The sequence below is a fragment of the Hemicordylus capensis genome, chromosome 2, assembly GCF_027244095.1.
Source record: "Hemicordylus capensis ecotype Gifberg chromosome 2, rHemCap1.1.pri, whole genome shotgun sequence".
NCBI lineage: Eukaryota > Metazoa > Chordata > Lepidosauria > Squamata > Cordylidae > Hemicordylus > Hemicordylus capensis.
This window is the reverse complement of record NC_069658.1, coordinates 101,721,140-101,748,682: the sequence shown is the minus strand read 5'-3', so window position 1 is coordinate 101,748,682 and position 27,543 is coordinate 101,721,140. Positions and strand designations below refer to the sequence as shown.

General features: G+C 45.6%; 1 protein-coding gene across 2 annotated transcripts in view; it reads right to left on the bottom strand.

The window, feature by feature from the left end:
* Window positions 1–27,543, bottom strand: part of LOC128347638 (guanine nucleotide-binding protein G(q) subunit alpha) — a 153,737-nt gene that overhangs the window by 72,107 nt on the left and 54,087 nt on the right. For both annotated transcript variants that reach the window (XM_053302572.1, XM_053302573.1), the window contains one exon: window positions 9,879–10,063. In XM_053302572.1, the coding sequence (XP_053158547.1) occupies window positions 9,879–10,063 (185 nt within the window). The remainder of the gene's footprint in view (window positions 1–9,878; window positions 10,064–27,543) is intronic.

The following is a 27,543-nucleotide window of genomic DNA, read 5'->3' as shown; positions in this document are numbered from 1 at the left end:
ATGTCACTTTCAAACTTGTGACCAGGTCACATTTACATTAAAGTAGTTTTAGTGAACTACTTTAGTGAACTACTCGTGCTTCCACACAAGTGCTGCAAACAGGACACTGATTATTTCCATGAGGTTAGTGGCACTTTAGGAGGAGGTAGTTCATACAAGTACAGTACAACCAAATAAGCACAGCCCATACGAGACTCTATAGAGTGCCCATACAATGGTCTGAGGGTCACCATGAGGCAACTTCTCGGCAAGGGCAATAGCTCAGTGGTAGAGAACACTCTTTGCATGCAGAAGGTCCCAGGTTCAGGACATTTCTGAGCAAGGCTGAGAAAGACCCTTGTTTGAAGCCCTGGAGAGATGCTACCAGTCCCTGTAGATCAGTGCTGCTCAACTTTAGCCCTTCTGCAGATGTTGGCCTACAACTCCCATAATCCCTGGCTACTGACTGCTGTATCTGGGGATTATGGGAGTTGTAGTCTAAAAACAGCTGGAGGACTTGAGTTGAGCAGCCCTGCTGTAGATAATAATGAGCAAGATGGACCACTGGTATGACTCAGTATGACAGCTTCATATGTTCAGCCAATCTACAGACTGCAGTACTTTGGTTTAAGCAGACTTAGGGCTTGGGAACACATTATGACCTCCCCAGGGAGGTCATTTTGAAATTGCTCCCTGTGGTACCTCCCAGCACATACTTGATGTTGCAAAACTCACTACAAAGATTTTGCCATTTTCTCCAGTTAGCCAAAACACATCTAAAGCAACACAAAAGAAATCCCACTGCTCACACAGAGAGTTGCCATATACAAATGTTTGCCACAAAGTGAAAAATGCCATATAGACAATTTAAAGTGACCTCCACATGACAATTAATATGTTCATTGACCAAAGTCCCATTGAAATAAATGAAACCATCATAAATCTAAGTACCACAGCCTATATAAAATGTACTTGACAGGTTCAGTAGCAGAATAATCTAAGCACTTATACCGAGGTACCTTATGAAACAAACTACCAGAAGACTGATGGGTTGAATAACCAAATCCCCTCTAGTACAAAGAAGCTCAAGTTTTTGAAGAGGTACAATGAGTATACAACAAAAAATGTACGTAACCCAATTAACATATCAAAGAAGCACATTTTAAAGTGATGGCTCTCATATTTAACAAGGGGAAAAACAACTGTTCCTGTTCAACCCCTGCATAGTATCTTTCCAGGGACTGTTGATGGTGTCTACCTTGTGTTTCGTTGTGAGCCTCTTTGGGGCTGGGAGCCATATTTTTATTGCTATGTAAACCATGTTGAAATTGTTGTTGGAAAATGGCATATAAATAATACTAACACCACTGACATTGATCACCCAAAATACAATGGATGATAACCAGACTATTACTCATGAATAACTTGTGGGATGGGGGCATAGCTTAGTGGCAAGCATCTGCTTCGCATGCAAAAGGTCTCCATTTCATTATCATCAAAAGGTCCCCAGCATCTCCAGGCAGAGCTGAAAGATTCACACCTGAAACCTTGGAGAGCTGCTGCCAGTCAGCATAGACAAAACTGAGCTAGATGGGCAATGGTCTGACTCTGTATAAGGCAGTTTCCTATGTTCCTAACTTATTCCATTAATTTAACATGACTACTCATGAGTAATTTAGTCTGCTTGTCATACAGAGATCTTAAAGCCCTATATCATCCTTGGGAACCCCAGGATTATAAAAAGCTGAATGTAAGTGATAACTATTTGACTTCAAAATAAGTGGCAGCTGGGAAAATGTCAAATGTTCTAATTCTGTTTTCCTCATTTCAGTTTGCTTTAGAATGAAATTCCAAAGATCTCAACATATGCCAAGTATTGTGACAAAATTAGTCAATCAGACTATGCTTCAACTTTGCACAAAGCTAGTTAAATTCAGGTCTTCTCACATGAAACGTAAGCATCAATTTTCTATTTTTTTCCATGCTACATATAAAAGAAACATTGGTCCTACCTGTGAAGGGCTCTTTTTCACAGTGTCTGATTTCATCCTCGAGATCGAGCTGTATTCCAGATCAGACCTCAGAGAAAGGAAGTAGTTTTAAATGCTGTGGCTCATGTCAGGTAGTAGTAGGTAGGCGTTGCTCAATCCCCCAGTTCCTGACTGTCAAGCCAGTACTCCGCAAAGCTGAAGAAGGAACTAGTATTTACAGAGAAGAGCGAGAGCAACACAAATCAGATAGAACAGACAAGGTAAATTGGGAGAGAATCATACAGTATATACAAATAGGTACAACAAGAAGACCCAAGTAGATAGGATCTGATGGCTCCAGGAGTTGCCTCCTCCCACAACTGCACCCCAGCCAGCCCAAAGAAGTCTAGAGTCCACGGGAGGGCTGGATGAAATCCGACATTGCGAAAAAGAACCCTTCACAGGTAGGACCAACGTTTCTTTTTCTGCAGTTGTCTGATTTCATCCTCTAGATCAGGACATGCCCAAGCCTGAGAAGAAAAAACATAGGGAGGGAGAGGCGGATGATGAGACCACCTACTGGAGAACAGTGCGAGTGGCGGCCTGGTCGGAATGGAAAGAAGCTATCTTATAGTGAAAGGAGAGACGGAGTACCAAGTGGCTGCCTTATAAATAACTGGAGAGGTGCGTTAGCCAAGAAGGCCGCTGAGGTGCTGGCACTGCAGGTGGAGTGAGCAGTGATACCCCCTGGAACCGGAAGGTGTAGAGACTGGTATGCCAGGAAGATGGTGGCTTGATCCACTTTGCCAGTGTTGACTTAGACACCTTTTGGCCTAGAGAAGTCAGATGCAAAGAAATGAAGAGAGCGTCCGAACTGCGATGAGGTCTAGTACGCTTCAGGTAGATGCAAAGGGCCCTGCGCACATCAAGAGTGTGCCACAGCCTCTCCTTAGGAAGCGCAGGCTTCAGGCAGAAGGACGGCAGCACCACGTCCTGTGATCTGTGAAAGGGAAAAAATGACCTTCAGGATGAAGGTCGGATCCAGCTGGAGAATCACCTCATCCTCATTGAATGTACATAGCTCCTTGCGTGCCCATGGGGCCCCAAATTCAGAAACTCAGCATGCAGATGTGACAGCCACCAGGAAGAGCACCTTGTAAGAGAGAATTTTCAGGGCTATAAACATAAGGGGGTCGAAGGGGGGCCGACTGAGCACACTGAGGCCTTGTTGAGGTCCCAGGAGGGGAACCTGTGGATCAGGGGAAGCGCTAGGTTAGAGGATCCTCTAAGAAAATGTCTCAGGTGAGGATGTAGAAGTTGGGAGCCCTGAGCGGACAGATCCAGAACAGACGCTAGAGCTGAAACCTGTCTGCGCAGCGTGTTGGGTCTGCGTCCCATCCCTAGGTCTTCCTGGAGGAATGAGAGGACCTCTGGAATACCCGAAACGATAGGAGAAAGATGTTTTCTCCGTGCCCACTGAGAGAATGCCGACCACGTGGTTTGATAAATTCTATTGGTCGATGGTCTTATGGAGGCCAGGATGGTATCGTGCACTGCCTTGGAATAGCCAGCGCAACTCAGGTGTGACCGCTCAACCTCCACACACACAGTTGGAGCCATTCTGGGTCTGGGGGGAGCAGGAGTCCCTGGTGAAGAAGGTCCTAGCGTTGGGGAAGAGGCCACGGTTCAATGATGGATAGCGTGATGAGATCCAAAAACCATGGTCTCCTGGGCCAATGGGGAGCGACCAGGATCAGGCTTGCTCCTTCTAGGATCATCTTTTGAAGGACCCTGCCTATAATGATGGTCAGCGGAAAGGCATACAGGAGACCCGGAGGCCAAGGAACTGTGAGAGTGTTGATGTCTTCAGCTAGTGGACAGGGGAATCTGGTGAATAACCTAGGCAGCTGGTGGTTGGACTGGGATGCAAAGAGGTCAACTACTGGTACTCCAAATACCTCCAAGATCTGTTGGAAGACCTCCTGGTGTAGAGTCCACTCTGCTGGATCTACCGTCCGGCAACTGAGCCAGTCGGCTTGCAGACTGGTCATGCTGCTAAGGTGTTCAGTTGTAATGGAGACGAGATGTCTCTTTGCCCAGGAACAGTTGAGTCGCTTCCCTCATCATGTGGGACCTGGAGCCTCCTTGATTTGTGACATACGCTTTTGTGGCCACGTTGTCTGTGCGGACTAACACATGTTGATCCCACAGGAGAGGCAGGAATTGGACTAGGGCAAGGCGGATGGCCAGCAGTTTCAACAGATTGATGCTCAACGATGTCTCCTCATGAGACCAGGTACCCTGAGCCAGCTGATGAAGACAATGACCACCCCAACCCGTCAGGCTCACATTCGTGGTCACCGTAGTTCTGCGTGGGGTCGAGAACGGTAGGCCCCGTTGGACGGCAGGACAGACCCACCAGTGGAGGGATTGTAAGACATTCCTGGGAACCGTGATCCTTGCGTGAGTCCTGGTGGTAATCTGCTCCTGGAAGGGGAGGAGCAACCACTGCAGAGGTTGGGAGTGCCATCGTGCCCACGGGGTAGATTCCAGGCAGGAGATCATTGACCTCAGGAGTTCTGCCAAGAGAGTGACATCTGTCCACGGTCTGGTCAGAAGTGGTTGGGTTAGGGATGCCATCTTGAGGCAGCACTCTGCTGACAACATAATTGTCCTCTGGAGGGTGTCGAAATGGACTCCCAGGTGCTGGAGAGACTGTGATAAGGTAAGGTGACTCTTCTGTGAGCTGACTATGAAGCCATGAGATTCCAGGAGCTCGATGGTCTTCTGAATGTCCCAGCCTGCTTGGCGGAGGGAAGGGGAGTGGATCAGCAGGTCGTCCAAAGAGGAATGGACATGGAGGGCCTCTACTTGCATCCTGGCTATTAGAGCCACCATGACCTCAGTCATGGCAACCCGAAGGGCATTGCTTTGTATTGAAAGTGGCGGTCGAGGAACTGGAACCAAAGGGACTTGTGGAAGTCCAGGTGTATGGGAATGTGGAGGTAGGCTTCCGACAAATCTATGGAAGCTAGGAACTCCCCTTTCTTTACTGCCTCCTTAATGGTGTGGAGGAATTCCATCCTGAAGGGCCTCTTTCAGACGAAGCAGTTTAGGTGCTTGAGATCCAATGAGCCATGAGCCATCCTTTTTTTGGCACTAGGAAAAGCAGGGAGCATACTCCCTGGAGTTGTTCCTCCATGGGAACCAGTTTGACGGTGTGTATCTGAAGCAGGTGTTGAAATGCTTGACACACCTGCTGCATCTTCATCAGATTCATGGAGGAGGGTGGGGTGTGTGTAATAGTCATTGGGTAGGGTGGAGAATTCCAAACGGAGGCCTTGGGTGACGGTGTCGAACACTCATGTGTCCGAAGTTGATTGGCTCCAAGCTGTTGAAAAGAAACTGAGCCAGCCTACGACAGGCAAGGGGTCATTGTTTCCTGCCCTGTGCAAATCTGCACTGGAAAGGCTGTCTGGATTACTGGTTTCTGTTGAAATGGCTGTCTTGATGACTGGTTCCTGTTGTTCCCTCTGAAACATTGTTGCTGACCCTGCTGTCGCCAGGGAGCTCTGTAGTTGCTGCCAAACTGGCAGGAGTCTCTGGAGGAGTAGAATGATGATCTCTGATAGGACCTGTAGGGACGAAAAGTGTTTTGAGCAAATCTGCCCCGCCGTGAGTATTCTCTACACAACACTGGCATTGCTTTTTTCTTGTCCCTGGTTTCAACCAAGACTGGTTCCAGGGCTTCCTTGAACAATTTGGAGAGGAGTCTAGGTTAAATTTGGACTTATGGTCCACCCTCCAATTTTTTTTATCTAGAGACATCTCCTAATGGCTACTCTAGCAGCCATGGACCTGGATGCATGCTGAACACAATCCAAACTGGAATCAGCCATGAAGGCCGAGGCCTTTGCTAGTTTGTTAATACCCAGTCTACGTTGTTTATTTTCAGGGGGAACCAGCTGGATAAACACTTTGGCCCACAGTACCGAGGCCCGAACAAAAATAGAGTTGGCAGTAGCCGCCTTAATAACCGTGGCCGAACCTTCGTGAACTTTGCTAAGCAGGAAGTCACACTTCTTGTCTTCCAGGATCTTTAGTTGCTCATCACGGTCCCTGTTCATGACTGTGCCCAAGACCAATTGCACCACTGGAGCATCTACAGCTAGGAAGACCAATAAGGACATAACATCATCAGGCAGTGTATATAGTTTCTTAGGCAAAACAGAGGTTGGTTTAGGAGCAAAGGGGACCTTCCACTCCACCACCATGGTGTCCCTGAAAAGAGGTGGGAAAAGAACGGGGGAGACCAAAGCTGAAGTGGAAGGGGAAACCACCTGGTCAAGACCAGGCTGAGTAGGAGCAAAAGATTCAGGGGAAACATCCATGATGGCTTGGTGTGCCTTTGCTAACAATACTTCAAAATCAGCCGGTTGGAAGAGTCTGAAAGAGCTGTTCTGCTGAGATGGAGAGTCTTCTTGCGAAAGCTCCCCTTTCTCTACTGAAGACGAAGGGGATTCGGAGGAGGGAGGGTGTTGAGTCTGGGTAAGAGGCACCTGAACAGGAATGGGGGGAGGGGGAGGCACAGGCATAGGGATGGAGGAAGGAGTGCATTTCTTGGGAAGAGGCGGAAAAGATTCCCCTTCAGATAAGGAAGTTGAGGGCATTGGTAAAGCTAGTCTCTTTGGTTTGCGGCGTCTAGGCAGTCAGGAAGGAAAAGCCCCTTCTCATTAGGCAGAATCACTCCCCTGGTGGGGCTAGAGCCCAGGGAGGAAGATAGAAATGTAGGCTTAGAAGCATGAGTTGTGTCCCTAGCAGGAGCACTTGGCAGGGAAGAGAATTCAGATCTAATAAATTCCCTCAGCAAGGACACGAACTCAGAACCCGGATGGTTACGATGGTCTCCAGATGGAGAACAAGGGTTACTCACATTTTCTGGTGGCTGCTGTGGTTGTCCCTGGTCCATAGCCACTAGGGTAGGCATAGGGTTGGCAGAGCTGGGTGTTGCTGGCTGGGATGCGGGAGAAATGACCGGAGAACCGGTTTTCCCCTCCCTTGGGATGCCGCCAGAGCCAGGTTATCACGGGTGTACAAAGGTCGCCCGTCCCAGGGATGGTAGAGGAGGAACCACCCTGCCCTTGAAGAAGGGCATGAGGAAGGTGTCGAGGCAGCCTCTGTTGGCACACAGCCTGCAGGTGCTCACTCAAACGGTCTACAGGAGCTTTGGTCTTCCATTTGTGGCACCTGTGTTTCTCATGGGCTGTCTTAAGCTTTTTGGAGGGCTCGCAAGGCTCTCCCTCATTGCCCTCTCCTGCGCTCAAGCCTGCCTCCTCATAAGTCTTTGTCTTCTTAAGCGCCTTGCGGGGCAAAGCAGAAGCCACCGCTGCCGGGATTAAGCACGCCTCCCTATAGGGGAGGAATGGCGGAGGTAGACGAATTGGCCGGTATAGAAGGTGGCGGTGAGTGAGGCCGCTTGCCGCTGCAACTTTTCACATCGCAGAATCTTTCCTTGAGGTGAGAAATAGATCGGTGTGTGTGTGTGTGTTTCCCCTCTGATAGAAAGCCCCCCAGCAAATCGCTGGCATGAGCCAGTTCCATGAAAAATCCGCAAACAGGCTGCCGAAAACCTCCAGGCAAAAGTGAAAGTAAAATTGCATACCGCTAACTAATGATGAATTAGAACGAAAAAAAGGTTACTTTGAAGAAATGAAAAGATAAGGACTCCCTTCCCACCCTCACACAGAGAAATAAAGGGGAGTGGGGGTGGGGAGAAAAGGAATAAAGAATCAAATAGCCAAGCCTTAGAAATGAGAAGCTCTTTGGAAAGCATGCTGTCCTGAGGCGAGACAGGAAGTACTCGGGGATGAAATCAGACAACAGCGGAAAAAGTAACATTGGTCCTACCTGTGAAGGGTTCTTTTTCACAGTGTCGTATTTCATCTGGCCCTCCCACGGACTCTAGACTTCTTTGGGCTGGCTGGGGTGCAGTTGTGGCAGGAGGCAACTCCTAGGGCCATCAGATCCTATCTACTTGGGTCTCCTTGCTGTACCTATTTGTATATATGATTCTCTCCCAATTTACCTTGTCTGTTCTATCTGATTTGTGTCGCTCTCGCTGTTCTCTGTAAATACTAGTTCCTTCTTCAGCTTTGCGGAGTACTGGCTTGACAGTCAGGAACTGTGGGATTAAGCAACACCTACCTACGACCTGACATGAGCTACAGCATTTAAAACTACTTCCTTTCTCTGAGGCTTGATCTGGAATACAACCCGATCTCGAGGATGAAATCAGACAACTTCGGAAAAAATCCAGCTCTCTTAAAAAGATACTGGAATGCTAGGTCTCTCACAAAAACAGAACACTGAAAAGGTGGGCGTTGGGGTGGTGGGAGAATAAATATTATGCTCTAAATCACTGGTCATGAGAAAAAGCCATGTATGGCAACAATCCAATGTACATCCTAAACAGCAAGTAGGCAGGTTTAGTTTGCACTGCTGTGGTATACTGAACTGCTAACTTCTTCTTCCCATTAATATACTGAACCTCAGAAGGTCAGAAAATACCTACAGTAGGGAACATTTCTCCAAATATACACTAATCTAATGTTAGAGCAGAGTAACTAACCAAATCAAAGGTTTCCCCCACAAACCCACCATTCCTGTATGTAACTTATCAGCCTAAGTCATAAATGACTGCCTAAATCTGGCATGAGGCCAGAACCCCCAAGATGATTTGATCCCACAAGTCTTGTATCTCTCAAAAGAAACTGTTTTTACATTGTAGTCCTAGAGGCACGGGTCTGATTTTTCATTCCATGGTGCATCATAACACAACACTGGTGCAGGGATGTACTGACAACACTCCTGATAGCCTTCCATAGGCAATGGCAGACATGCTCAATAGTTTTCTGTGGAGTTATTTTTATCTCTAGCAGAATATATTTCGAGGGGAAAGGGATACCAAAAGATCAGTTCGTTTATCTAGCACTGTTCCTCTTACAGTAGACAAAAGTATGGTATATCATAGCAATCCACAAGTTGTAAACTTGAAGGCAATGGAGACCAGTTTGTTTATGAACAACCAATGCACCACAGAGACGAATTCTCCCTGAAATTATTATTGTGTCTGGGCTCTACCTGTTCAGTGGGGGCTTACTCTGCTAAGGACTTATATGAATGACTGCTCCTCCAAACAAAAGGACTCCCTTCCACACAGAAAATGAGCAAGGCATGGAGAAGACTAACATGCTAGGTTTCTACATGAAGGGAGGAGAATTCAGTCCAGTGAGTCCTGCAGTATGAAGGGATACTACCCTAAACACAGGTCCATCATCTACTGTACCTCAGAAAAAGATAGTTTAGAATAAAACAGGTCCACCAGACTGGAACATAAACAGATCCATAGCATTCTTTCCACCTACACTCAACATCTGCTGTAGATGTCTTTTTGCCCCCTTGTGCAACCCAACAGAATTACTGTGTATGCACATAAGGTAGAATCCACAGTAGTGCGTGCAAGAGGATTGCTTACAGTTATGGTGCTCTGGAAAATTGCACTACCGCTAGCAGAAGAGGAAATACCTGAATACATGTTGTGCAAGGACACGCACACACACCCGCCGTTTCCACATATAAGGGCTAGTGGAAGAGGCTGCAGAAGAGCTAGTCTGGAACGGAGATTAAGTTCTTTGCATGACCGTGTACTACATCCTTATGCTAGCACAACATTTACACTAGTACAAAACTAGTCTGGATGCTACCCTATGACTTGCGAACTCTTAGCAAGATATACAGTACCTTCCCCCACAACCACTGCTCGCCTCCAGAACTGTGTGAAGTAGATCCATGAATTCAAAGCCACCTGACTTAATTCCCAGAACTACAGTTAAAAAGACATTCTACTGTAATTTAAAATATAATGTTCACCTTGTTATGTTCATAGTTGTATGGAATTCTGAGTGTTTCCATAGCTCTGATCATAGCCTGCATTGCTGTGAATATATTCTGATACACCAGCTTTGTGAACCCCCTTTTGTCTTCATCAGAGTATCCTGACCCGTGGATGATTCTCATCTGTTTGATAAATGTGCTTTTGCCGCTTTCTCCTGTACCTGCAAAACATTCGAATAAAGATGCATCATTAGATTACAGTATTAGCAGACAATGTAGCAGTTGCATTATTTTGTTTGACCAGTTTAGGGCAGAACCTGTTCCTTTTTGCAGTGGCCTTGGGTTTAATAAGGAATCAAAATAATAATCTTATTGCTAGAATCTTTACACTCTGTGTAAAAATAAGTTTTGTAACATAGTGTCATGCCACTCAAGAACATTCATCTACAATCACACAACCACCCATGTTCTCATAGCTTTATGACCAATATTTAAATATTTATGACCAAATATTGAAATCCAAAGACCATAGCCTGTTTATATAATTTGAATATACCATCAAATTTAATTCAATTTAAGAAATATTGTGCCATCAAAAAGTAACTATTTTCAAAGTTCTCAAATTTGCCATTTAGATTTTGCTATCCTGAAATTCTTAAATAATTTCAATAATAAAGACATTTATAAAGCCTCATTCTTCTTCACCAATACACTAATGTCCAGCAATTACATTGGAACTATAGAGATGCTCTCTCTTTCTCTGTGTGAGACTATTTGCATCTTACAGCTGGAGAGAGATGCAATACTTGTTTTGGATTATAATGGATAAATCAGAAAGCATGAGACACTTGCACTTTAAGTCATACTGTGGTTCTGACTTACCACCAGTCAATGGTTTCTTATTGACCTCCAAGCTCTGCCCTTATATGGGCTTGACCTAAAGAAACCAGCCGACACACAAAGTGAACAGCAAGGGTAGACAAGGGAAGAGTTCACTGATTCCCAATGCTTCTGCTCTAGTTGACCGGATGTGAGCAAACTGCTTTAGAGTGGAGTCAAAGCAGAATTTTTCACATACTACTTTACTGATAAGTGTAATTTTCATGTGGAGAATTACAGTAAAACGGGGAAATGCACATATGCCAGTTCAAACTCCTTGGAGGAAGTGTACACAAGAGGCGGAGGTGGGTGGGGGGAAAGTGAGAGAAGTAAAAAGATTGGATTATCAAATTTGGAAGGACACCCTGACAGGCTATTATGGAACAGAGGTTTCATAATGACCCAGGGTTAAAACTGCATGTATGCCAGGAGCTGACAACTTAGCTTCACAGGTGTTTAAAGTAATATAACTTTCTTCATTATAAATCAGGGACTCCTCTGAAATGTGAATGTTTCTGGGAACAATGATTTCAGTCACCTTCCCCTTTCTCCATTTATTGTGCGGCCTCCTGTTGGGCTGGAACTTTGGGACTGCTGAGAGGGCTTGTCTCTCTGCAGTGGTGCTGCAGTTCCATGTCTGGTGTGTTACTTATTGTATTTTGATTTACAGCCCTAAGGCTATAAAAGCAGCATACAGGTTTAATCCATCTTATTTTATTTGTTATTTCTCTGTGTAAACTGCCCTGAGCCATTTTTGGAAGGGCAGTATAGAAATTGAATAAATAAATAAATAATCAAATAGAAAAAAGACACACACATCGCTTTGTGATGGCAGTTTCTGGAAGCAGATACTGATGACAAATTATGCTTCTTAATATCCATCCAACAGAGGATCTGTTTAGGTGACACTGTCCATCAGCCCCACCTGCTACACACATACAAGTCCTATTCTCCCCTCCCAGCGCACCACTGACTGTAGTGCACATATTTATGTGTTAGGCAGGGGGAACATAAGAACAGCCCTGCTGGATCAGACCCAAGGCCCATCTAGTCCAGCATCCTGTTTCACACAGTGGCCCACCAGATGCCACTGGAAGCCACAGGCAGGATTTGAGGGCATGCCCTCTCTCCTGCCATTACTCCCCTGCAACTGGTACTCAGAGGCATCCTGCCTTTGAGGCTGCAGGTGGCCCACAGCCCTCCGACTAGTAGCCGTTGATAGATCTCTCCTCCATGAAGTTATCCAAACCCTTCTTAAAGATGTTGGCTGTCACCACATCTTGTGGCAGAGAATTCCACAAGTGGATTATGCGTTGTGTAAAAAAGTACTTCCGTTTGTTGGTCTTAGATTTCCCGGCAATCAATTTCATGGGATGACCCCTGGTTCTAGTGTTATGGGAGCGGGAGAAGAATTTCTCTCTCTCCACTTTCTCCACCCCATGCATGATTTTATAGACCTCTATCGTGTCTCCCCACAGTCGTCTTTTTTCTAAACTAAAAAGCCCCAGGTCTTGTAGTCTTGCCTCATAAGAAAGGTGCTCTAGGCCCCTGATCATCTTGGTTGCCCTCTTCTGCACCTTTTCCAGTTCAGCAATGTCCTTTTTAAGATGTGGTGACCAGAATTGTATGCAGTACTCCAGGTGTGGCTGCACCATTGTTTTGTATAAGGGCATTATAATATTAGCCGTTTTATTTTCAATCCCCTTCCTAATGATCCCTAGCATGGAATTGGCTTTTTTCAAAGCTGCTGCATATTGAGTCGACACTTTCAACAAGATGTCCACCATGACCCCAAAATCCCTCTCCTGGTCAGTCACTGACAGCTCAGATCCCATCAACGTATACTTGAAGCTGGGTTTTTTTGTCCCAATGTGCATCACCTTACACTTGCCAACACTGAACCGCATTTGCCACTTTGTCGCCCACTCCCCCAATTTGGAGAGATTCTTTTGGAGCTCCTCACAATCCTTTTTGGATTTCACTACCTGAAAGAGTTTGGTATCATCTGCAAATCTGGCCACCTTGCTGCTTACCGCTGCTTCCAGATCATTTATGAATAAATTAAAAAGCACCGGTCACAGTACAAATCCTTGGGGGACCCCACTTCTTACTTCCCTCCATTGTGAAAACTCTCCATTTATCCCTACCCTCTGTTTCCTGTCTTTCAACCAGTTCGCAAGGTTGAAAGACAATATGACCTGCAATTTAAATGCTACCAAATAAATAAATATTTAGTGTGTGAGGGGTGATTCAGAAGGTAAATTCTTCCCATGCAATTATGCAAACAGGACCATGCCAAGAGATCCCAGTGGACAGGCCTGGACAGTATTAAGCAAACCAGCTCAAAGTTAACCAGGTTTAAGAAGCCTCTTTACTTCCTTTGCCTAACTGCTCTTTGATGCCAAACCCCCTGCTGCTTCAGAGTTCCAAAGTCTATGACACACCTGTGTTTCACCACAGCTGGTATGAGTCCCAGGCTATGGGAAACACCTATATTGGGCAGCAGCGATGTAGGAAGATGCTGAAAGGCATCATCTCATACTGCATGGGAGATGGCAATGGTTAACCTCTCTTGTATTCTACCAAAGACGACCACAGAGCTCTGTGGTCGCCAAGAGTTGACACCGACTCGACGGCACCCTTTACCTTTATCTCCTGTTAAAACTGGAGAAATGTTATTATACAAGTCAAGCACTAGCTTGTTGTTCTTTTAGTTGCTACAAACACATGCTGAAATCCACAAAGTCAGCAACACATTCAGTTGTCTTCTTGTAGCAACCCTTCTGCTGGGTCTCTCCTTCTCCTCAGCAACCTGCAGCCTGTTTTGAGATTCTCTGTCCTACATACTCTTCCTGTCATAGATTAAGTCATCTTCTTTCTAAAGAAAATGATTTTATTTCTTATCTATGGTATTGTTCTTCAGTCCCCTAAGCAAACAATTGTTTAAGAATATGCTCTGATATATAATGAAGAACCATCCACTGTCTAGTTTAAAATTGTAAGTAATTAGGGACTGGTAGTAGGAAAGGTGAATTAATGAAAAAGGTGGAAGCATCCTTATCTAGCTTACTTAATGAAGTGAGGAGGCAGTGCAATTGGGAAGGTGCATAAGAGGCTTCCTCTGCTCTTCACTTCCATTATATTTCTTCCTGATCATTTTATTTATTGGGAATGTATATAGCAATTAACACACAGTTGCAAAGAAAATGTGTTCAGCATGCTGAGAAAGGAATTGCATAGAGCAAACAAAAGGTAGTATTTCAGTGCCTATACAGTTTTAGACCTAGAACAGGGGTTCTTAACCTGCAGTAATCCAGATGTTGCTGACAACAACTCCCAGCACCCACAATTACAATGTATTGTGGCTAGGGGTGATGGGAGTTGTAGTTCATCAACATCTGGAGTACCACAGGTTAAGAACACCTGACCTAGAATATGATAGCTATACCATATCAGCAAATAAATCTGACTATGCAGATGACTGCTTCATATGCCCTCATTACAGGGGTGGGGAAAATCCAGTCTTCTACACTGCACCACGTCCAAACAGCCCTCCTTCAGTCCCACAACATACACACACCCCCTCAGAAACCAGCCAGGCTTTGCCCACCACTGCCCAATACACCCAGGATTTGTCTACACTCATCCAGGACCACTGTCACGCAATCCACACCCCTTGTCTCTCCCAACCTGCCAGCACACAAGCCCCATTTCCCATCCCCTACTTCCTATTTAAGAACCCCACAATGCACACTTAAGTGAACGAGATATCGGGTTTCTGTATGTGTGGTTTTTTGTTTTTGTTTTTAACTAAAAGTGCACATTACCACCACTGTGCAGGAAATGGGAGAATGGGAAGGGGTGCTTTGTGAGACTCCTTGGCAGTAGAAAGAAGGGGGCAGTATTCAGCCAGAAGTACAAGGCAGCTGCATAAAAACTGTCTGGCAGTGGGGAGAGGCGGACAGAGCATGGATTGGGAATCTAGAAAGGCATGCTAGCAAAGTGCAGTCTATCCTCCCAGAGCACATATAGGCTGAATTTGACCACTTGTGGTCTAATTGCACATTCAGAACTGCAGGGACTCTCCATGACAGACCCCATGGACACGCCCACCCCAACAGCCAAAGAAGCCAAGAAATACCAGCGCTCTGTCTCTGCGTGCCCCCCCCCCGCCACTATGAACTTATTGACAAGTAGGAAATATGCCCAACACCTTGTCCTTGGCATTGCAAGATGCCAGACTGCTTTGGTCGGCGGGGGGCGGGGTAGGAGGAAAGATAGAGAAAGGAACATTACACAGTTTGCTGCCCTGCCCAGTTTCTCTTCTTATGCTGGTTAAGTCCCCACCCCCACCCCAGATCATATGCAGAATGAGACATGTGTCTGCAAACGATAGTGCTTTATTGACTGGGAACTTAGAAAATCGAACTTCATAGCATTTGAAACAGCGCAGTCCAACGTCCATTTAAAGCAACGGTTTAGATAACAGTAATAAAACATAATAGCATTAAAAAAAAAACATTTCAAGAGCCAGGTGCACCTCAAGCCTCATCCAAGCTTGAGGAAGCAGCTAGAGGGTCTTCTTTGCCTCCTTCCCCTCCATCCCCAGCCTTTCTCCCTCCTCCTCCCCACTCTGCAGGAATGCTGATCCCCTGCCTTTCCTTGCTGCAAAGGGAGATGTGCCTTTTCCTTCCTTGCTCCTGGGGGATGTGCAGCTCAACACAACAGCATTGGCAAAATATTTTATCTGTAAAATAGGCAAAGATATGACACAACCATGGGAAGAGAGCTGGTCTTGTGGTAGCAAGCATGACTTGTCCCCTTAAGCTAAGCAGGATCTTCCCTGGTTGCATTTGAAAGGGAGACTAGAAGTGTGAGCTCTGTAAGATATTCCCCTTAGGGGATGGAGCCGCTCTGGGAAGAACATCTAGACTCCAAGTTCCTTCCCAGGCATCTCCAAGATAGGACAAGATTTTTTATAGGACAAGATTTTTTTATTGAACCAACGAACTACCAAAGCATACAGTACGTTGCCAAAGCACAATTATATACAAAGTGGTTGTTTGTACATGATATATTTACAAAGATTTACACACAAGGATTTGGAAACACACAAGTTATGAAGTATATGCAGGTAGCACTGTAACTCGGGGGTGGGGGATTACAAGGCACATCAGGTAATCGGGGGGGGGGGTTTACGTCCGACGTCCATTTCCACAATTTGTCCCATTGCTGTTTAGAAGAGATACTCTTGTCTTTTTGCACATAACCATACAAACTTTTCCAGAACAGATTTACTGTCTCATCTGCGTGAACCTCTTGGTCGCGTCTTCCTTCCCTATTCCTGCCTGCAACCTTGGAAAAGCCACTGCCAGTCTGTGTAGACAATACTGAGCGAGATGGACCTCTAGTCTGACTCAGTATATAGCAGCTTCCTATGTTCCTATGAATTATCAATTTTTTTTCCACATTCCACATATTACAAGAAGGAAAGCACTCAAGGTGAAGAGGTACACAAAATTCCAATTCCCAAATTCCCAGAATTACTATAATGAAAACAAGAAACTATATTTCACTTTTTATATATCTGACATTCCAAAAGAGAGTTTTTAGAACATATTTTACACTGAAGTCAGTCTCTTATGATCAGTGTCTCCATATGTCAGCAAAGATGACTGCATAAGAGTTATAGCCTCAAAAGAAGCCTATTTCCTATGGGCTCCCTTGGCTATTTATTCAATACCTAATTAAAAAAACAATAATGGGTGCAGGGGGGAAATGTGAATAGAGATTTTAAAAGTACACGATGCATCACTAAATTGCTCAATTTCATCAGTTATTCCAGCATAATGCCAGGCAGGAAAATGTTTAAGTGCAATAGTCCTTTTGTAGAATACATTTTGTACCCAGGAAGATATAAAGAGTATGAATTAATCATACATGCAGAATGCATCACACAAGGGGCTCAACTGTGTAAAAGTTGCCGTGTTTCCTTTTCAAAAAGTGGAGATCTGATCCTTCCTGGCAAACATGGGAAACATGTTTGTATATTTGAAAGGGCTATATGTTAAAACATTTCCAGACAAATCCACTTCACATCTGATGCCTGCACTCTGGCATCCACCTAAATACACAAGAAGTGGCTCCTAGTCTGAAAGTGGATTTGAACTTACGTTTGTGAACATATGCTCAAATTAGACGTATGCTCAAGTGAAATTTTAAACACTGTTATATCAATCAGCTTTCTGGAAGCCATTTCAGCTAACACATACTTTGCTTGCTAGCCTGGGGATAAGAAGCCCCTGGAGATTATACAGCAGTTTCATTTCGGGATGCTGCAACTACAATACATGTTGTTTGATGTCACTTCCAAGCCCTCAGTAAATGATTCTGCACAATTCAAATAGACAATATGAGAAGTTATTAACTACTGTTTCCAGATTAAGCCAAACACATGTATAACTAATGCAACTAACACATACAAGGACAAAAGTCTTAAGAGTTATAGTATTCAAAGCAGTAGATATGGCAAATCACTCTCTTTAAAACAAAAGAAGTTTATGACGATTCAACCCTTTATCTGTAAGCAGGCTTTTTCCAAGGTATGGGGAGGGCATCCGTCTACTGATGGGTTGTCAGCCTCTGCATGCTCCAAGACAGGGCCAATCAAAAACGAGCACGTCTGATAGCCTCTCTGCTCTGCCCCCTGTACTCCCAGTTCTGGTCCTGTCTTCGCTCCAGGACAGTCTAGCTTACTGGACCTCGTTCCTTTTCTTATTTCTCTGTGAGCAAGGTGGGGAAAGGAGTTGCTAATCACTGATTGTTGCCCCGGTGGTCTTGTGAGTTAATACCTGGGGTTTTTTTGCCGTGTTCTACTGATTTGAATCTCCTTGCCTGCTCCTTTCCCTTCCCCCTCCTTCCCCCCCTCCTTCTCTCGTCCTTCGTTGGTCCGTTTAAAAAAAAAAAGAGAGAGAGGTTTTTGCGAGATGGAGCTTTCGCAGACCGGAGACATGCTTAGAGGTTCCCTCCATGCTTAGAGGTTACCTTTCGGGGGGCCCTCTCTCTGATACCCCAAGACATGCCCCAATAACTTCTTCGGAAGTTGGGGAGGGAGGAATGACGGGCGCAAAACTTCTCTCAGACCCTTCTGTGGGAGACAGTCAGGCTGCTGAAAAGCGCCAAGAGCTGCCTAAAACAGGCAAAGTGCTCCAAAAGTCTAAGCACCTGGAAGGAGCAGCTGCAGTTAAATTAAAAAAGAAAAAGAAGGTTAAGAAAACATCTATGGAAAAAACTCCCCTCAGTGAGCGGCTTCAGTTGCGGGCTGTGAGGGATCAACAACAGAAAAAAGCGCTAACAGCCCTTCCTGCCAATATCGCGCCCGCCATTTTGGAAGGCTCCGCTAACACCGTGGCTGCTGGCGAAAGTATTTTGACTATGCCGGTGACTGCGGCTCACCCGGGGGCATCGGCCCCGACCGGTACACCTCACGAGGAGTCTTTTCTTTTGAGTAAGACTGCGGGGACCGTTTCGGAGAGCGGGGCAGCCGGACACATACTTTTACCCGGGGGCGGTTCACTGTCGGTGAGAGAGGTGTTCTGGCTTAGTGAGTTCATCCAAAAGCAATGCCTGGCTGTCGTTTCTCCACTTTTACCACGTTCAGACCAAGCCAGTGTATCTCGTAACGTGGGCACTATGCAGGAAGCACCGGGGGCTCCTACACAAGAGGGGACTGTCACGCAGGTGCGGGGTTCTAATAGGGGCCGTAGACCGTCTTTTTCCTCATCCCCGGGTTCCAGTCCAAGTAGAAATTCCATTCCCCTGGGGGAGCGGGTCTGGATGGCCAGTAAGCGGAGAAGGAGACATTTTTATGGAGGTCATGATGTCTCTTCGTCTGAGGAGCAGTATGGCCCACATGGGTCCGGTCCACAGCCCAAACGAGTAAGGTTGGCAGCGGAAGGTACAGTTCCATCACAAGCCCCTTCAGTATCGGGTGCTCCGGCCACATCGGGACAACTGTCCCGTGGAGTCAGGTGTGATAGTGTGGTAGCAACAGATTTGGTTCCGCCCCGTGCCCCTCCTGCCTTTGTTACTGTTTGGGACTCAGGTTCAAATTCCGAGGACTCCGAAAAAGAGGAGGGGGAGCTTTCTGACAAACAGACACCGGCGGATAAACCAACCACCGCCAGATTGTTCTCTGTGGCTGAATTTGAGATTCTGTTAGTGAAAGCTAAGAGGACCATTAAGGATGTTTCTAAGGACTCTGGGGCACAACCAGTTCCTAATGTGGACCAGGAAGTATTTCCATCTACCTCTTCATCGCCAGCCACAGTTCCTTTTCCACCACTGTTTAAGGAGGTGATGCTGGCGGAATGGGGGGTTCCGGTGGCTTCAAAACCGGTATTGCATTTCCCTAAAAAGCTGTACAACTTACCTTCTGAAATTATGTCTTTACTAGCGATGCCTATTGTGGATGCCCCTGTGGCCCAACTGGTGACCGGTGCCTTGGTCAACAAGGAAGGCGAGGAGTTCCTCAGGTCGCCCGAGGAGAAGAAAACGGGCCATCTACTTAAAAAATGTCATGAGGCGTCAGCAACAGTCATCAGGGCTGCTGCCACCAACTCAGTGTTCGCTAGAGCCACTATTTTGTGGACCAAAGAGTTGGCAAAGTTGGTTCCACCAGAAAACACCAGGTTGAGGCAGGGGCTAAATAAGGTAGCCAGGGCCTCCGCTCTAATGGCGGACTCGAGTTTGGACTGCCTGCAGCATGCTTCATGTTCTATGGCGGCTGCAGTGGCGGTCAGGAGGGGTTATGGCTCAGGCACTGGAGAGTTGACTCCAGATCTAAGTCAGCTCTAGCTTCCACCCCGTTCCGAGGCGCAAAGCTCTTCAGTGAAGCCCTTGTCCCGGTGCTTGTAGAAACACACAACAAGAAAAAGGCCATGCCTGTGGGACGGGGGGATAGAAGAGCTAATAGAGCTGCTGCCTTTCAGAGTTCCTTTCGTCCTTTCAGGTCATTCAACTGGATGGGGTCGTCGGGACTCCGAGATGGTTTCAGAGACAGGGACTTCAGAGGAGGCCAATACAGACAACAATGGCGGCAACCTTGGAATTCCAAACCCAGGGGGACCGGTCGAAAGTTGGGATCATTCGGTTCGCATCCAGATCGACAGAACCGTAAGCAATGACTCGTACCCGGTCGGTGGCAGGCTGCGAGCTTTTGCCGATTTATGGGGGGAAATTACTTCAGATCGCTGGGTTTTAGAGACTGTCTCAAAAGGTTACCACATAGATTTGTTGTCCACCCCTCCAAATTCCTTTTTCAGGACGCCTACTTCAAAGGATCCTACAAAGAGCAATTTAATGAAGGAAGCAATCCAACATCTATTAGATATCCGGGCCATAGAGCCTATTCCGGTATCCCCAGAGCCCGACGGAGTATTCTCCCTGTTGTTCCTTGTCCCAAAAAAGGACGACACATGGAGGACCGTGTTCGATCTGAAACGGCTGAATCGGTACATGCGAAAAAGGCCATTCCGGATGGAATCCTTCAGGACTATCAAGGCGGCGATTCTTCCAGGAGACTGGATGGCATCGCTCGACTTATCAGAGGCTTATCTGCACGTACCGATTCACCCCTCATCCAGACGCTTCCTCAGATTTGCTTACAAAAACCAGTTTTTTCAGTACCAGGCCCTTCCTTTTGGCCTATCATCGGCGCCCCGAGTATTTACCAAGATACTGGTGGCAATCATTGCGCACCTCCGGGTCCAGGGGATACATACCTATCCTTATCTGGACGATGTTTTAATCAGATCAGACTCAGAGATGGGGGCCACGGGGGATGTGCAGTGTACTGTGGAGGTCCTAACGACTCACGGCTTCATTATCAATCGAACCAAAAGCCACCTACAGCTGTCCCAACGCTTGCTCCATCTGGGAGTTCTGTTCGATACCAAGGAGGCGTTGGTCAGTCTGCCTTCAGAAAGGAGGCTGAAGATTTGTCGGGCACTACACCCTTTGTTAGTAAGATCCAGGGCGCCACTTATGCAGTTGGCTCGGGTTCTGGGCCTAATGATATCTTGCATTGACTGCATAGCTTGCGCCCGTTGGCGGTCCAAGCCACTGCAGTGGCTCCTGTTGCCCTTCCAAGAGGACATCATGGAAAAGAAAAGTATGTGCGTTCCACTTTCAGGCAAGGTGAAACAGTCCTTCCTTTGGTGGACTTCCCCGACGCTGATGGTGGGTCTACCCTTGGATGTCCAGGAAAGAGTTGTTGTAACCACGGACGCGAGCCTTTCAGGTTGGGGGGCACACTGCTCCGAGACTCAGGCTCAGGGCACTTGGTCTCAGCAGGACCTGTGGCACAATATCAACTGGTTGCAGTTAAAGGCGGTTTGTTTGGCACTGGAACATTTCCGGGATCTCCTGAAGGGTCGACACGTCCTTGTTTGAACTGACAATATTACCGCCAAGGCCCATATAAATCATCAGGGCGGGATGAGATCCCGCTCCCTGATGCAGGAGTCGGACCGACTGTTCACATGGGCAGAAGCTCACCTCCAATCGATAACGGCCGAACATCTTGCGGGTCTTCTAAATTACCAGGCGGATTGGTTGAGCCGACAGACTTTGGATCCGGGGGAGTGGGAACTCCATCCGGAGGTTTTCGAAATACTGACGCTACGTTGGGGACTACCGGAGATGGACATGTTCGCGTCACCTCAGAACAACAAACTTCCGAGATTCTGTTCCAGATTCAGTTGCCACCAAGCGGAGCAGGTGGGCGCTCTGGTCGTGAGGTGGCCTCGGGGCCTACTATACGCGTTTCCTCCACTGGCGATTCTGGGCACAGTCGTTCGAAAGATTATCATCGAAAAGGCGGGCGTCATTCTGATAGCCCCCTACTGGCCGAGGAGGCCGTGGTTCTCAGACCTCATGACACTGTCGATCCGGGATCCGTGGCCTCTCCCGTCAAGGAGGGACCTGTTAATTCAGGGTCCCGGTCTTCACCCAGACCCAGAGTGGCTCCACCTCCACGCCTGGAGATTGAGCGCTCGGCGTTGATGGCAAAAGGGTACTCAATGAAGGTCCAGGATACCATCCTGGCGGCCAGACGGCCGTCTACCAATAGGATATATCAAGTCACGTGGTCGGCATTCTGCTCTTGGTCACGGTCAGTTGGGGTGGATCCTTTGTCTGCTGGGGTCCCAGCGGTTCTTGCCTTCTTGCAGGCGGGAGCTGATAAGGGTCTCTCATCTAGTACCTTAAAACGTCAGACTTCAGCTCTGGCCTCGGTCCTTTCTGTCTCGTCTTCGGATTCCTTACGGCTTCATCCCGACATCCGTCGTTTCTTAAAGGGAGCGACTAATATCCGTCCGCCACCAGTTCGTAGGTTTCCATCTTGGAACCTAAGTAAAGTCCTCAATGCCTTGACTAGAACGCCCTTTGAACCCCTGCGACAGATTTCTTTACGGCTACTTTCGTTCAAAGTGTCATTTCTGGTGGCTATCACGTCAGCCCGCCGTGTGTCGGAGTTGGCGGGGCTTTCGTTCAGGGATGAGTTTTGTGTATTTCAAAAGGAATCGGTGGTATTGAAGTTAGATCCCACCTTTATTCCAAAGGTTAACACACTCTTCCATAGGAGTCAAGAGGTGGTTTTACCATCGTTTTGTCCAAAACCCCGCCATCAGAAAGAGAAGGCGTGGCACACCCTGGATGTACGGAGGGCTCTCCGCATCTACATTAAGAGGACTGGCCCTTTCAGAAAGTCAGATTCCTTGTTTGTTTCGTTTCTTCCATCAAATTTGGGTTCTAAGGTATCCAAGGATACATTAGCTCGGTGGTTGAAGGCCACGATTTCCCTGGCTTACGAGTCCTTACAGTTGGAGGTGCCATCCAAAATCTCGGCACATTCAACTAGAAATGCATCTACGTCTGTGGCCTTCTCGGCCAGAGTTTCACTAGAAGACATATGCAAGGCGGCTACATGGTCTTCATCAATTCCCTTTGTCAAACATTATAAAATACCTTCCTTTTTTGAGCCGCAAGCGGCAGCGGCGCGTACGGTTTTGCAACGAGTAGTGGAAGTTTAGGCATCCGCTTCCCGCCCCAGTTATTGGCTTGGGTATGTCCCATCAGTAGACAGATGCCCTCCCCATACCTTGGAAAAAGAAACATTGGTATACTTACCGTGAAGGGTTCTTTTTCTGGTATGGGGAGGGCATCCGGCCCGCCCGCGGATGCAAGGCAGAAATTTTTGGGGTGGTGGAGCAACTCCTAGGGCTCTTAGTGGACTCTATCCCTTACTACTACCCTTCTCATCTAATCTATACTGTTGTTTTTCTCACTGAGGTCCAGTTCCTCATGTACGGTTTTGAGTGCTGAATACGTTTTTTCACATTTGTCGAGTTGTTTCTTGTCATATCAACCTGCGCTCCGCAAGACCAGAACTGGGAGTACAGGGGGCAGAGCAGAGAGGCTAACAGACGTGCTCGTTTTTGATTGACCCTGTCTTGGAGCATGCAAAGGCTGACAACCCATCAGTAGACGGATGCCCTCCCCATACCAGAAAAAGAACCCTTCACGGTAAGTATACCAATGTTTCTTTCTCCCTACTAGGCATGTATTTGCCACTTTCATGTATGGAAAGAAGCAATAACCATTTAAGAGCACGGGGGGGGGGGGGAGAAATCAAATTAGCACAAAATACCATCACTTTCTCTTGAAGTTCGAAGCTCGAGGGATAAGATGTCTAAGCCATTTCCTATTTCTCCCCCCAAATGCCAGATGGAGCAGAAAGGTATTTAAAAACCTCACTATGCTGGGGCCATGTTACCTGAAGGATTTACTTCTTTTGACTTCCGATGGAAGTGGCAATTTTAGCACAGGTTACATATCTGTGTATGTCACACACATGAAAATAAAATGGAACTGGTAGTATATCATCATCCATAAAGCAGACCTTGGACTATAGCACAAAATTTGCTATTTCTATATAATTTTGATATACACAAGCCACTAAGGATTTTTGGATGCAAAGTTCTTTCAGTGTCTAGTTCAAAACTTATCAATCTCAATGAGTTCTAGAAGAGTGACTTCCAACAGACTTGAAACCATATACTTAAGATAAGATAAGAACATAAGAACAGCCCTGCTGGATCAGGCCCAAGGCCCATCTAGTCCAGCATCCTGTTTCGCACAGTGGCCCACCAGATGAATGGTCAGAAAGATAAAGAGATTGTTGACTAATTTATAATAAGGAATGCAAAATACAAACATATTACAAATGCAGCACTGGAAAAACATACACCAGTACACTATTTATCAGATTATTATAGAGGTGCAATAGTGCCTATGTAGTTAAGGCGAGGTGCAAAAAGGGCCTTCTACCATTATAAGCTTTGAACTTGCCATCAAAGTTCAAACCATCTGTCCACTACACCCAGTCAACTAGGTGACAAATGGTACCACCTGTCCACATGGTGCACATGTTGAAAAATGACCAATAAACAGCAGTCTGAAAATGGACACCCCTGCAGCTGTTTTTCACATTTAAGTGACCTTTATATTTGACTAAGGGTCTAATTCTCCCCATCTATCTTTATTAAAAAAATCCCAGCTCATATGGAGTATGTGCTGTTATTGTTCTGGAAATGATGACGACAGAATTTGAGTCTTTAAGCTTTTAAAGTCCCATTTTAACAGGAGAAACAAATGAGGGCAAACATCACAACACATATCAAATGGCCTGATTCTTTCCTCCCAATGAAGACAGCTACCGTCTGCCCTAGTGAGTGAGTGAAGGTAAGCTTTGTGGATCAAATAAGCCACCATAACAAGCTTAGCTGTTTGGCTAAGTGGATCATCATTCAAAGCAAAACTCTTCAATTGCTGAACACTCCCTTATACTTTTATTCTTTAGAAAAGATATTACATTGATATCTAGGCCTGAATCCTCACAATGCAAAATAAATAATAATAATAAGAAATACTATCATGTAACAGTCAACTAAGGGAAACATTCGCTGAATTAGGACTGGAATTAATGTACTGATATATTCAAATATAAATATAAAACTCAACCCTGTTTGTTCTTTTAAATACAACACTCGCCTAATATCTGAACCTTCATATTCCTTTATGTGAAATTTGTGGCAGCAATCCAGGGTACAGTTAAACGGACATGAGTCCCAACGATTCCAATGAGAAGAAGCCAATGGCTACTATCCAAGAGCCATGCAAACTGCTGAGTCTACTCTGAAAGGAACACTTCAGAGCAAGCATGAGAAAGCTCCAGTTGCACTTGTAATACTTGCTAGCTTGTGATCTATGTATGCAATAAATAATAATAATAATAATAATAATAATAATAATAATAATAATAATACCCCCAGTGAGGCACTACCTTGGCGTGGTTGTGGGGCTTACATGCTCTGAGGAAGGTGAGAGCTATGCCAGAGTTCCAACCATACTGGACAGGTCTCACCAGAGCAGCCAGAGTGCCTCTCCCATCAACAATATGCTGAGATGTAACTTTAATAAATCTATACCGGATCGGTTGTCGCCTGGGTCAACAAGGACCGTGCCAGGTGCTGGAGTCCCTGAACATCTGGTGGCAAGTGGGCTACAGGACTCAGGATCTTCAGTTGAGCAACCAGGGCTGAAGACTGCAAGGTTACTGGAAGAAACGTCGCTTAACCGGGGGGGGGGAGGGCGGAATACGAAAAATGCCAACAAGGAAATAATGATCTGCTATTACAAGTCTAGTCCAACTAGAAGAGGTTATTTAAAAAGAATGTACCAAATTTGGAAAGAGAAGCATCCAGATACAGAAATAACAGAACAAAGGCTAGCAGACCAGAGAAGATTCATAATAAGAAATAAAATATTCACAGAAGTTGAGCTGGAAGAATTGCAAAGAGCAACGCAGGCTCAAGATATGGAAGAAGAATTACCACCAACTGAGGAAGTGGCTCAGGCGCAGGTGGAGGAGGTGATGCCACTGTTGCTGAAGAGTTTCAAAATCAAAACCAGGCAACCTCCCTTTTGCCTTCACCTCAAAAACCCGAATGCCGCTTAACAGAAAAGCAACAAGAACTAAAGCAAAACATAACTGAGCACATGAACCAAACAACCACAAGGGTTCAACTTCCAGCGCTAAAAACAGTTGCCAAAAACCAACTTGCTCAGGCATTAAAAGATGTCAATGCTGCACTTGCAGAAATAACAACCAATAATTTGCAAGAAACAAACCAACTAATGTACAGTGCAGCAACAATAACACAAGACCTCGTATATAAGATGAGTGGACCTGTAAAAAAAGAAAGCAGTACATCACCTAAATGGAAGATTAGATTAGAAAATACAATCGCCAGGCTTAGATTGGATGCTAGTAAATTGAAAGATATGAAAGACAAGAAGCTGAAGAATGAAAACACCAAATAGTATCTGATCCAAAAATAAAACCTAGATTCAAGGAAAATTAGAGAAGTCCTGGAAATAATGAAGCAGCAAATAACAGCAGTGTCAAAGAAGATTAGCAGATACAAAGCCAGAATTACACAACACAGGCAGAATCTCCAATTCCAGTCGAATCAGAGACGTTTCTACCAAAGCATAGAAGGAGAAACTGCAAGAAACATAGAAACGCCAAATATAGAAGTAATAGTGCAATTCTGGGAGAAACTATGGGACAATCCAATAGATTATAATAAAAAAGCAGGCTGGGTAAAAGAGGTCGAAAAATGTAACCAACAAATGCAAGATCTAATAATAACACCAGAATTAATATGTGAAAGAGCAAAGAAAATTAACAATTGGACTGCACTAGGCCACAATGAACTGCAAGGCTTTTGGCTTAAACACCTAACAAGCCTCCATAAACAACTGTCAAAACAGTTCAATTAGATTTTGCAAGGAGGTGATACTGAACAATGGCTAACAACTGGGAAAACTCATCTCAGCAAAAGGTGCAGTTCCAAGTCATTATAGACCGATAACCCGCCTGCCAACCATGTTCAAATTATTAACTGGAATAATAGCAGATGAAGTGATGCAACACTGATTAACTAATAAGCAGCTTCCAGTTGAACAGAAAGGAAATTGCCTGAACACCAGAGGCACAAAAGACCAGCTGCTGCTTGACAAAATGATTTTAGAAAATTGCAAAACAAGAAAAACAAACCTAAGTTAGTTATAAGTTTATTCGGTCATTGACCAGCAATGTTGCATGGATTGACTACAAGAAAGCCTTTGACTCACTGCCTCACACATGGATACTAAATTGTTTAGAAACAACTGGTGGTGTCAGCAAAAACATTCAGATATTTATTTAAAAAGCAATGAGCATGTGGAGTACACAGTTAATCAATGGCGAGACACTTGGACAGGTTAGCATTAGAAGAGGTATTTTCCAAGGGGACTCACTATCCCCTCTGTTTGTAATCGCCATGACTCCACTTTCACAAATACTAAGCAAAACAGGCCTTGGATACCAAACATCAAAAACATCAAGTAAAATAAACCATCTGCTATACATGGATGATCTGAAGTTGTATGGAAAGTCCCAGTCAGAAATCGAATCACTGCTAAACACTGTCCGTATATTCAGTAGCGATAGAGCAATGGAATTTGGACTAGACAAGTGTGCTGCATTAATAATGAACCGAGGGAAAATAACAAAAACAGAAGGAATAGAACTGCCCAATGGAAACAACATCAAGAACCTGGAAGAGAAAGAACATTACAAATATTTGGGCATTCTCCAGGCTGATAACATCGCACACATTGAAGTTAAAAGAAAAATGGGAAGTGAATACATCAG